This window comes from Bos mutus, chromosome 10 (genome assembly GCF_027580195.1).
Source record: "Bos mutus isolate GX-2022 chromosome 10, NWIPB_WYAK_1.1, whole genome shotgun sequence".
NCBI lineage: Eukaryota > Metazoa > Chordata > Mammalia > Artiodactyla > Bovidae > Bos > Bos mutus.
This window is the reverse complement of record NC_091626.1, coordinates 23,944,366-23,956,943: the sequence shown is the minus strand read 5'-3', so window position 1 is coordinate 23,956,943 and position 12,578 is coordinate 23,944,366. Positions and strand designations below refer to the sequence as shown.

Here is a 12,578-nt window from a genome sequence, read left to right as displayed (position 1 = left end):
GACTCAGTCACATAATGTATTTTAGAAATGTGGAGATGGAAATCAGCCTTCTGTCTATTAGAAAAACATGCCAATTGAAAAAAGCATTATTAAAAATGTCTCTTTTCCTCTCTGAGACACTACCTCACCGAAGAACTGCAGCTGATTTATGCTTTAATGGCTAAAATATTTGACACTGCGACTTCTTTGTCTGTATGCCTTTTCCAAACTCCCTCTGAGTCAGGGACTTTTATTCACAAAAATGTAGCTTAGAAAAACTAGCGTGTAGAATTTCATTCTTGGATGAATTACGTCATTTTTCGTTTTCTTGAAAAAAAAAAAAATTTAAAAGTAAATTATCCCTCTGCTTTCATACTGTTATCCATGAGAATTGCAGAGCTCTGATGTGAGAGACTACATAGTCAGCAGTTCTCAACATTAACAAACAGTGACAGTCATTAATTTATAAGAAGCTATAAGGCACATTATCACATACACATAGCCTATGTTATAGGCAAATAAAGGATGCAGATGTGCACAACATACATCAAACCTTGTTCAGGGGCTTTAATCAAAAAGAAGTAGCTAAATTAAAATGGACTATTTTTTATGTATAAATTTGGAGCACAATTACATTTGAACAATTGATCTAAACAAAGTATATATGGGAACTCCCCAGCATACCAGTGGTTAGGACTCCATGCTTTTACTGCTGAGCTGGGGTTCAATCCCCAGTCGCAGAACTAAGATCCTACAAGTCACTCAGCACAACCAAAAAAAAAAAAACTAAACTAAGCATATGGGTTAAATCTAATCACTTAAATTTAAAGCTTAAAATAGATTAAAATGATTGAACATTAAGTTTTACAGTGTGAAGCAGCTTTGAAATGAAACACTGAGTATGCAGAAGACTGTCACACTCAAGCTGTAAAATTGTAAGCAACAGAAAATATTTCATCTCCTGGGATAAATAGAATTTTTACAGCTAAGAGAAGTTGGTATGACCAATACATAAGTCCTCAGGCACCAAACATCTATCAAAAACTTGACTCCTTTTCAAGAGAAGATATTTAACTTGCAGTGTTTCAAAGAAAAATTAGTTAAGGAAAACACCCAAGAAATTCAGATTAAAAACTTCAACATTCAGTTGTTATCTAACCAATAACACCAAGAGCAGCAGCAAATATTTATTGTGTACTCACTATGTGCTCGGAGAAGGCGATGGCACCCCACTCCAGTACTCTTGCCTAGAAAATCCCATGGACGGAGGAGCCTGGTAGGCTGCAGTCCATGGGGTCGCTAAGAGTCGGACACGACTGAGCGACTTCACTTTCACTTTTCACTTTCATGCATTGGAGAAGGAAATGGCAACCCATTCCAGTGTTCTTGCCTGGAGAATCCCTGGGACGGGAAGCCTGGTGGACTGCCCTCTATGGGGTCGCACAGAGTCGGACACGACTGAAGCGACTTAGCAGCAGCAGCAGCACTATGTGCTAGTGGTGTGTTTTTCATATAATGTATCTACTCATTTAATTTTCACGTGTGCTAAGTCACTTCAGTCCTGTCCGACTCTTTACTACCCCATGGACTGTATCCCATCAGGTTCCTCTGTCCGTGGGATTCTCCGGCAAGAATACCGGAGTGGATTGCTGTGACCTCCTTCAGGGGATCTTCCCGACCCAGGGATTGAACCCACGTCTCTTACATCTCCTGCATTGGCAGGCGGGTTCTTTACCACGAGCACTACCTGGGAAGCCCTAACTTAATTTTCATAACCTATACTAATTCAAGTTCTCATTTTATAGATGAAAAAACTGAGGCACAGAGAGGTTAAGTAATTTCTTTTTAAATTTTTTTATTGACATATAGTTGATTTAAACTGTTTCAGGTGCAGTACAAAGTGATTCAATTTACACACACACACACACACACGCACACACATACATATGGGGGTTTCCTGGCCTCCCAGCTTCCCAGGTGCCACTAATGGTAAAGAATCTGCCTGCCAATACAGGTTAGATGTAAGAGATGCCGGTTTGATCCCTGGGTCAGCATGATCCCCAGGAAGAGGGCATGGCAACCCACTCTAGTATTCTTGCCTGGAGAAGCCCATAGAGCCTGGCGGGCTGCAGTCCATGGGGTCACACAGAGTCGGACACAACTGAAATGACTTAGTGCGTGCACGTGCACGCATACACATCACACACACATAGACTCTTTTTCAGATTCTTCTCCCTCATAGGTTATTACAAAATACTTAGCATAGTTCTCTGTGCTATACAGCAGGTCCTTGTTGGTTAACTTTTTTATATTAATATATAGTAGTGTATATATGTCAATCCCAAACTCCTAATTTATCCTGGACCCACTTTCCCCTTTGGTAACTGTAAATTTGTTACCTATATCTGTGCTTCTACTTCTGTTTGATACATAAGTTCATTAAAAAAAAAATTTGTTTTTAAAGATTCCATATATAAGCAATATAATGTTATTTGTCTTTTTCTTTCTGGCTTACTTAGTGTGATAATCTCCAGGTCCATCCATGTTGCTGCCAATGGCTTTATTTCATTCTTTATTTATTTATGGCTGTGCTGGGTCTTCATTGCTGTGCACGGGCTTTCTTCAGTTGCAGTGAGTGGGTGCTACTCTTCACTGAAGTGCAAGGGCTTCTCATCGCAGTGGCTTCTCTTGCTGAGGAACACAGGCTCCATGCTTGCAGGCTTCAGATGTTACAGCACATAGGCTTCAGAAGTGGTGGCATACAGGCTGAGTTGCTCCAAGGCATTTGGGCTCTTCCTGGATCAGGGATTGAACCTGTGCCTCCTACACTGGCAGGCGGATTCTTATCCATTATGTCAACAGGTAATTTCTCTTTCTTTCTTTTTAATTTGGCTGCACCAGGTCTTACTTGCAGCACATGAACTCTTATTTGTGGCACGTGGGATCTAGTTCCTTGACAAGGGATCAAACCTAGGCCCCTTGCATTGGGAATGTGGAGTCTTAGCCAATGGGCCAACCAGGGAAGTCCCTATTTCATTCTTTTTTATGGCTAATATTCCATTGTATATACATACCACATCTTCTTTATCTATTCATCAAAGGGTAAGTAATTTTTAAGAGAGATCACACAATTAATAATAACTGGCATAGATCAAACACAAATTCAGGTAGTTTGGCTTAAAAATGTACACTTTTACAAAAGCCTAGATGCCTCTCCAGGATTTTATAACAGAGCCACTGAAGCACAGGAAGCAGGAAAGTGACATAACTATATTTACAATTTAGAAAGATCACTACTGCTGCTGCTAAGTCGCTTCAGTCGTGTCCGACTCTGTGCGACCCCATAGACGGCAGCCCACCAGGCTCCCCCGTCCCTACTATGCACTAAGACAATAGTTTGGAAGGAAAACAAGATCAAAAGCAAAAAAAAAAAGGTCAAGAGCTCTTATAATGGTCTGAGGGAGAAAACAAAGATGAGGACTTGATTAAAGCAGTGGCAGCAGGAAAAAATAACACAAAATGAGAGGACAGTGAAGATCATATACGATATAGTGACTGTGGCTGACATTGTTAGCTGCTTACATGACAGTCATCCTTTCAACTGGTTTCCCTGCAAGAAGAGCTTGCCTCCTTGGTACAGGCTGAAAATACCAAATATTTGTTTTCTTGACTTTCAACTATAGATTTGACTTGATTCCATCTTAGCCAATGGAAAGTAATGGGAAGTCTCCATGTATCTGTCTGTAAAGAGCCGTCCCATTCTGATACAAAATGCATTTGTTCCCTTGGTCTTTACCGTTTGATAATAATGAGCGAGGACATAATTCTGTTTATTAACAGTATCTTTTTTTAATTAGCAGATAGAGTTGTAAGACAAGCTTTGAAACCTACTTTAATTACTGTTCTAATATTATTACACTTTCATAGGCACTAGTATATTTAAAAACACATGGCAGAGATCAAACCAGCTGGAGCTTCATTTGACTAATGTCTAGTAACTGCATTTCTTTTTTTTTTTTTACTTTTTTTTAGTTTTTTACTTTTTTTACTGTTTGTCTGAAGGAGACTGGCAGTATTACTATTTAGTTATACTGCTAATTAGCCTTCAATTATTTGTATAGCACAGAAGAAATAACACTGCTCACATACAAGAGAGAAAGCAGGTCAATGACATGTGCACTGCATTTCTATTTCGAGTAATTGCATAGTCTGTATTGCTTGTTCTCTAGAGTAGCTATGCCAGTCTTCAAAATCTAATTCTATAATCTCTCTCTCCGCTCTTCTACACATGCCTTCACTTTTTATTTCTTTGAGAAAATATATCTTTAGAATAGAATCTCATCAATTTCGGGCCACCAACACCATAAATTAAAGTGCATTTGCCCTGTTTTCCACCTTTGCTACTATTATAGAAGCAGCATCCTTCCTCCACTCTAGAACTAATCCACTCTCTCCATGCTTCTTTGTGGAGACCTTTATGCTCAGGTCTCTACTATTTTAAAAACAAAATTCAACACGAAATCAAGCCACTGGTGATTTACACACTTTAAATCAGTAAACTTCACTTTATGCAAATTATATCTAATAAATCTGTTTTTAAAAAATCAAAACAAAATATACACATAGTTTTTCAACTTCACACTCCTTTTGTTACTCTGCCTTTCTAGTCTCCTTTGAAGACACATTTCCTGAAAAACAAAATTTAACTGCCTTACTGAGGTATAACTGACATACAACAAAATACACACTTTTAAAGTACACAATCTGCTGAGTTTTTTAATCAAATATATAACTGAGAAACCATCATCATAATCAGCCATTATCACCAAAAGTTTTCTTCTACCTCTTGCAATACTTCCCCCCCTTTAACCCTTCTCCCATCACATAAACTTGTCTGACAAACTTCTGGGATTAGTAATCTCTAGATTTGTTATCTCCTTATTTTGCATCCGTCCACTCAACATAGATTCCATCCCCATGACTCCACTCTAAATCACCAACACCTTCAAACATTTAATCTAATGAAGTTTCATTTCTTACTTGATTTCTTTACAGCATTTTTCTTCCTTGAAAATCTTGGTGTCTGAGACTACATTATCCTGGTTTCTTGTCTCTCTGGCTATTCATTCTTATTTTCCTTTGAAGATACTCATTTATACTGCCTGTCCTTTCTATATTTGTCCCAGGCCACCTTCTCTTCTCACTTAGGCAATCTCACTGACACATGATTCTAATGATGATTTATATATAGCTATATATATATTATTTGAGGATTCCATATTTCCAAACTCACCTACTCACTAAAATTTGTAACCTCAAAATCAAAGCTCATGGTGCTTTTGGTCAGCGGGGATATGCACGTGCAACTCTCATATGTACCTCAAAAGCAACTCATCTCTATCCCCAAATATGGTCTCCCTCAGTGAGCATGCCCACCACCCTACTAGCTGCCTACATGGGAAACTTTTCATACCAATCCAATACTAGTTTAGAATTCATGGTTTCTAAGGCAAGCCCAGATATCATTTGCCCAGTATGACTGAGAAAATGCATCTATCTCTAGGTTATAGGGGAAAAAATTTCAGGTTTTGATTCTACCCTAGGTCACCTGCATGTAAGTGTGTGGGATAGGGTGGGATGAGATGCGTTGGAAGGAAGGCAGGTAAGGGAGGCACACACAGCAGAGAAGATGAACATCTTGAAAGGATTTCAAAAGACCATTTGGAAAAGACCAAACAAAAACACTCTAAATAAGCTGCCCTAGATATTGTGTATGCATGTTAAGTTGCTTCAGTCGTGTAAGACTCTCTGTGACCTTAAGGACCGTAACCTGCCAGGCTCCTCTGTCCATGGGATTTCCCAGGCAAGAATACTGGAGAGGGTTGGCATTTCCTCCTCCAGGGGGTCTTCCCAACCCAAGGATTGAACCCACGTCTCTTATGTCTCCTGCACTGGCAGTCAGGTTATTTACCACTAGCACCACTTGGGAAGTCCTTCTAAGATATAAATTTTATATCTTCTGTGCTTACCTCTAAAATACATCCCAACCAGCAATTTCTTACCACAAATGAGAACTACACAGAAAGATACTGAGCCTATTTATCCTACATAAAATACTTTAAAGCTAATGTATTTTGTAGCCAATTAAAAGTGCTTCAATTAACTTTACTATAATTATTTTAACCTCTCAGAATCCTATGAATGAGGTTTAAATATATATATATATATGTGCTAATTATAAATATGATACATATTCATGATAAAAAAAATGCCACTAATTCCAAAGGACATATATTCAAAAGTGAACAAATCACCAATTCTTTACTATCAGAGTTCGGAATTACCTGTGTTGTCTTCTTACAGATATTTCTTACATATATGTGAGCATATACATATTTTCTTTTCTTAAAATTAATTATTTATTTATTTTTGGCTGCACTGGGTTTTAGTTGCAGCACGTGGGTTCTCTAGTTGTGGCAAATGGTCTTAGTTACCCCACGGCATGTGGGATCCTCGTTACTCAACCAGTGATCCAACCCACATCCCCCGCATTGGAAGGTGGATTCTTAACCACTGGACCACCAAGAAGTTTTAATTTTTTTTCTGTTTAACTATAAATAGAATCATTCCATATAAACTGTTCTGTACCTTGCCTTTATCACTTAATGATACCCTAAAATATTCTGCATAAGCACATGCAGAGAACTTTCTTTCAGTATTTCCTTCCAAGGAGCAAGCATCTTTTAATTTTATGGCTGCAGTCACCATCTGCAGTGATTTTGGAGCCCCCAAAATAAAGTCTCTCACTGTTTCCCCATCTATTTGCCATGAAGTGATGGGATGCCATGATTTTTGTTCCCTGAATGTTGAGTTTTAAGCCAACTTTTTCACTCTCCTCTTTCACTTTCATCAAGAGGCTCTTTAGTTCTTCTTCACTTTCTGCCATAAGGGTGGTATCATCTGCCTATTGATATTTCTCCCGGCAAACTTGATTCTAGCTTGTGCCTCATCCAGCCCTGCATTTCACATGATATATTCTGCATATAAGTTAAATAAGCAGGGTGACAATATACATCCTTGATGTATTCCTTTTCTGCTTTGGAACCAGTCTGTTGTTTCACATCCAGTTCTAACTGTTACTTCTTGACTTGCATACAGATTTCTCAGGAGGCAGGTAAGGTGGTTTGATATTCCCATCGGTTGAAGAATTTTCCAGTTGTGATTCACACAAAGGCTTTGGAGTAATCAATAAAGCAGAAGTAGACGTTTTTCTGGAACTCTCCTGCTTTTTCGATGATCCACTGGATGTTGGCAATTTGATCTCTGGTTCCTCTGCCTTTTCTAAATCTGTTTAATAGCCATGTCAAAAAGTCTACAAATAATAAATGCTGGAAAGGGCACCAAGAAAAAGGAACCACCTTACACTGTTACTGGGAATGTAAACTGGTGCAGCCACTAAGGAGAACAGTATGGAGGTTTCTTAAAAAACTAGAATCAGAGCTACCACGTGATCCTGCAATTCCACTCCTAGGCATATATAAGGAGAAAACTATAATTCAAAAAGATACACACACCTTAATGTTCATAGCAGCACTATTTACAATAGCCAAGACACAGAAATAACCCAAGTGTCCATCGATAGGTGAATGGATAAAGAAGATGTGATATATACACAATATGGAATATTACTCAGCCATAACAGCGTTACCAAAGGGGAAAGGGGAAGGCGGGGAGAGTTAGGAGTTTGGAATAAAAATACGTACACTACTATATATAAAATACATAACAACAAGGACCTACTGTATATATAGCACAAGGAACTATATTCAGCATCTTGTAATAACCTATAATAGAAGAGAATGTAAACAAAGAATGCATAGCTGAATCACTTAGATGTACACTTGAAACCAACATAACATTGTATATCAGGTATATTTCAAAAAAACTTTTTGAAAAGAGAAAAAAAGTAAATAAAAAGCACTTATCTCAGTCTGTAATCATGTATTAGTAACACAGATATCAAATTAAAAGTCTCTCCCCCATAAGGAGACTATAAACGCCACAGAGCGAGAACTGTGTCTTATTTGCTTACCACTTAACATCTGTCTGGCACATAGCAGTTCAAAAAAATTTATAAATATGTGAAGATAGATCTACCTTATTCTTTTTTTAAGTGTCAAAGGATTCCCCTCAACAGATGTCATTTCTTTAGTCTCAGAATGATGTTTAACTGAGTTTCCACATTTTTACTATTATAAACAAATTGCTAGAATGACCACTCATGCCGGTATATATCTATAGATGTAATTCTCAAATGTAAAATTGCTAGTCAAATGAAAAGTGCATTGAAAATTTTAACTGATATTTTCCAAATTGCCCTCCCATGAGGTTGCAAAGTATCCTCCAAGCAATCAGCAATGTGTAAGAGGATCCACTTCAACATATCAGGTTGGCCAAAAAGTTCATTTGGTTTTTTTCTGTAAGACGTTAAGGAACCCAATACTTAATACTTGATTTGTATAATCAAAATGAATCCACTGTTTGGCTGGATGTGAGGCACTAAAGAAGAGTGTTAGGTTTTATGTAAGAGAGGTGGGGTTGTTTTTTTTTTAATCTTAATATCATACTAACCACTTAAAATTAAACATTAAGTTTATTATTCCTATAAAAGAAGTTTCAGCAAGTAAGTTGCACAGACAAAGCTAAGTGATTAGGAAAATGCTTCATCACTGATGGACTGTGGAAAATTTGTGTATTTTAAGAGTCATGTATTAAGTTCCCAGAGATTCTCAAAATCACTTTTCCAATCATAATGACTTTTTTTCTTTCTGAGGCTTTGGTCCATGTTTCATGCATAATACCAAGGCAGTAAAAAAGGAGAAAAATCACAATAAAAATATTCATACATAAGAATATACAAAAAATAGAGAAAAATGCTAACACTTCAAATTAAAGTTTCTTCTTCAAGATATTAACATTTTGGTGTAGTTCCTTCTATTTTTTCCTCCTCACACATCTCATAGCATATATAACTATTAATTGCTTCTTCTCACTAAACAGTGTAGCACGCACATTTATTTCTTCTATGACCTTAAATACAGATGATTCTTCTTCAGTCTCAAGTAGCAGTAACAAAAAGCACCTACAAGGCATCCCCTTCTCTAGATCTTCACTATGTTCTTAAACTCTTAAAGCTTCCATTTTCTGATGTGACAAATGAAAGCATTAGTTTAAATGAACTCAATTAAAAGTTACAAGATTAAGGATACCACTACAATACTGTAAAGTAATTAGCCTCCAATTAAAAATAAATAAATAAAAATATCTATTCAAATAGAAAAAAAAAAGATTAAGGATAAAATCCTTTTTAACTCTTCTGATTTAAGATTTTATAGAACATACCAGGCCTGTATTTAAGAAAGCAGATACTCACTTCCTTTGTTCCACAATTAGTAAGCATGTTCTGTTGAAAAAAACTTGATTCTTGATAATTCAGAATTTTTAGGTATTTCAGGATTAGTATTTTCATTAGAAGTGGTCTTATTTGTAGTGATTTCAAATTATATACCAGAAATTCTTATTTAAATATAATGAGAAGGCTTCCGGTGCAAGATGATAGAGTAGAAGGATGCGTGCTCATCTTCTCCTGTGAGAGCACCAAAATTGCAACTAGCTGTTGAACAACCATCAGCAGGAGGACACTGTAAAAAGATACTAAAAAAAGATAATCTATATCCAAAGACAAAGAAGCAGCCACAGAAAGATGGTAGGAGGGGCACAATCACAATAAAATCAAATCCCACACCCTATGGGTGGGTGACCCACAGACTACAGAACAATAATTCCAAGAAATTCTCCCACCACTGTGAAGGTTGTAAACCCCACTTAAGGCTTTACAGCCTGGGGATCTGACAAAGAGACTGGGAATCCCCAGGTAATCTGGTCTTGAGGGCAGAAAAGACTCTGATGCTGAAAGGGATTGGGGGCAGGAGGAGAAGGGGACGACAAAGGATGAGATGGCTGGATGGCATCACTGACTCAATGGACATGAGTCTGAGTCAACTCCGGGAGTTGGTGATGGACAGGGAGGCCTGGGGTGCTGTGATTCATGGGGTCGCAAAGAGTGGGACACAACTGAGCGACTGATCTGATCTGATCTGGATTTGATTATAGGATTTCCTTGATTACAGGACTTATTTTTACAGTCAACAAAAACAAGACTGGAAGCTAACTGTGGCTCAGATCATGAACTCCTTCTTGCAAAATTCAGACTTAAATTGAGGAAAGTAGGGAAAACCATTAGACCATTCAGGTATGACCTAAATCAAATCCCTTACGATTATACAATGGAAGTCACAAACAAATTCAAGGGATTAGATCTGATAGACAGACTGACGGAAGAACTATGGACTAAGGTTCATGACACTGTACAGGAGGCAGTGATCAAGACCATCCCCAAGAAAAAGAAATGCAAAAAGGCAAAATGTTTGTCTGAGGAGGCCTTACAAAGAGCTGAGAAAAGAAGAGAAGCTAAAGGCAAAGGAGAAAAGGAAAGATATACCCTTTTGAATGCAGTTCAAAAGAACAACTGGTTCCAAATTGGGAAAGGAGTACATCAAGGCTGTATATTGTCACCCTGCTTATTTAACTTATATGCAGAATACATCATGAGAAATGCTGGGCTGGATGAAGCACAAGCTGAAATCAAGGTTGCCAGGAGAAAAATCAATAATCTCAGATACGCAGATGACACCACCATTATGCCAGAAGAGCCTCTTGAGGAAAGTGAAAAAGGAGAGTGAAACAGCTGGCTTAAAACTCAACATTAAAAATACAAAGATCATGGCATGTGGTCCCATCACTTCATGGCAAACAGATGGGGGAAACAATGGGAACAGTGAGAGACTTTATCTTTCGGGCTCACAAAATCACTGAAGGTGGTGACTGCAACCATGAAATTAAAAGACGCTTACTCCTTGGAAGGAAAGTTATGACCAACCTAGACAGTATATTAAAAAGCAGAGACATTATTTTGCTGACACAGGTCCATCTAGTCAAAGCTATGGTTTTTCCAGTAGTCAGGCATGGATGTGAGAGTCTGACTATAAAGAAAGCTGAGCACTGAAGAAGTGATGCTTTTGAACTATGGTGTTGGAGAAGACTCTCAAGAGTCCCTTGGACTGCAAGGAGATCCAACCAGTCCGTCCTAAAGGAAATCAGTCCTGAGTATTCATTGGAAGGACTGATGCTGAAGTTGAAACTCCAATATTTTGGCCACCTGTGTGAAGAGCTGACTCATTTGAAAAGATCCTGACGCTGGGAAAGATTGAGGGCAGGAGGAGAAGGGGATGACAGAGGATGAGACGGTTGGATGGCATCACCGACTCAATGGAGATGAGTTTGAGTAAGCTCCAGGAGTTGGTGAGGGACAGGGAGGCCTAGCATGCTGCAGTCCATGGGGTAGCAAAGAGTTGGACACAACTGAGTGACCAAACTGAACTGATTGTGAAAACCAATAAACAAATCTTTTACTACTGTGATTATGTCACTACTACTCACTTAATACTACTGTATCATGATTCGTCAAGAGAAAAATAATAGAATTCTGTGTCACCAAAACTAGGATCTATTAGAGAAACCTTTTAAAATCACTTTTTAAAACCTAGATGCATATGAGAAGTATCTTGAAATCTTCTGAGAACTACAAATGCTTTGTATTGCTTTTTTTCTCCAGAGCTCCAGATATGTTTCTAACGAGCAGATGCGTTTAAAATCAACTGGACTATATGATGATCTTTTACTTTTACCTAGTTTGTTTCACTTTTTCTATTTCATATTCAGTGCCCACATTTCCTTTAGTTTATGTTCTCTGATTTCTTCCATCTCTTCTCTTCTTGTTGACTGTTCTTTCTCAAGCTTTTATCAAGTGTAGTAGAAAAGCTTTTATATACATATATATAAATATGTATAATATATGTATTTTAGAGAACATGAATTTTTGCCTAATTAAAAAATTATGACACTTTTGATTCCACTTGTTTGACTTAGTATAAATAGAATGCTAGATTTCTAATTAAAAAATAGATATGCAACAAGCAACAAAGGTTTACTGTATATCATAAGGAACTATAGTCAGTATCTTGTAATAACTTATGGTGGAAAATAGTTTAAAAAATAATATATGCATATTTGTATAACTGAACCACCTTGCTGTGCACCTGAAACAATGTAAGTCAATAAAGCATATATATTAAAAAAATAATAAATATAAGGAGAAAAATCATTAATTATAATCTATTTTCTTCGAATTCTATCATTGAAGCAGAATATAAAGAGATTAGCTTTTGAAGTGTTTTCTTTTAACTGTCCTAATTAATGGAATTCACATACAATAAACTGTCAGTTTTTTCCCACATCGAGATTTATAGAAACATGAGGTCTTACCTTGACTGGGAAGCTACATTTTCCAGAACGAACTCCTTCTTCATCTGTCTGCCACTGATGTGGACGACTGGCCTCTGGAACATAAACATCTTTCTTTCTCCTAAAACTCTGCCGTAGTTTATTCATTTTAATTTTTACAAGCTGTAAAAGAAATA

General features: G+C 37.4%; 1 protein-coding gene and 1 non-coding gene across 15 annotated transcripts in view; both read right to left on the bottom strand.

Moving 5' to 3' along the window:
- The window catches only part of NUMB (NUMB endocytic adaptor protein), a 161,657-nt gene that overhangs the window by 44,545 nt on the left and 104,534 nt on the right, over positions 1–12,578 (bottom strand). For all 14 annotated transcript variants that reach the window (XM_070377575.1, XM_070377568.1, XM_070377580.1 and 11 more), the window contains one exon: positions 12,424–12,564. In XM_070377575.1, coding sequence (XP_070233676.1) covers positions 12,424–12,549 — 126 coding nt within the window. In that variant the 5' untranslated portion in view covers positions 12,550–12,564. The remainder of the gene's footprint in view (positions 1–12,423; positions 12,565–12,578) is intronic.
- Positions 4,030–4,159, bottom strand: LOC138989625 (small nucleolar RNA SNORA19). Its single transcript, XR_011465882.1, has one exon. It is a non-coding gene; the product is annotated as a small nucleolar RNA SNORA19 (small nucleolar RNA).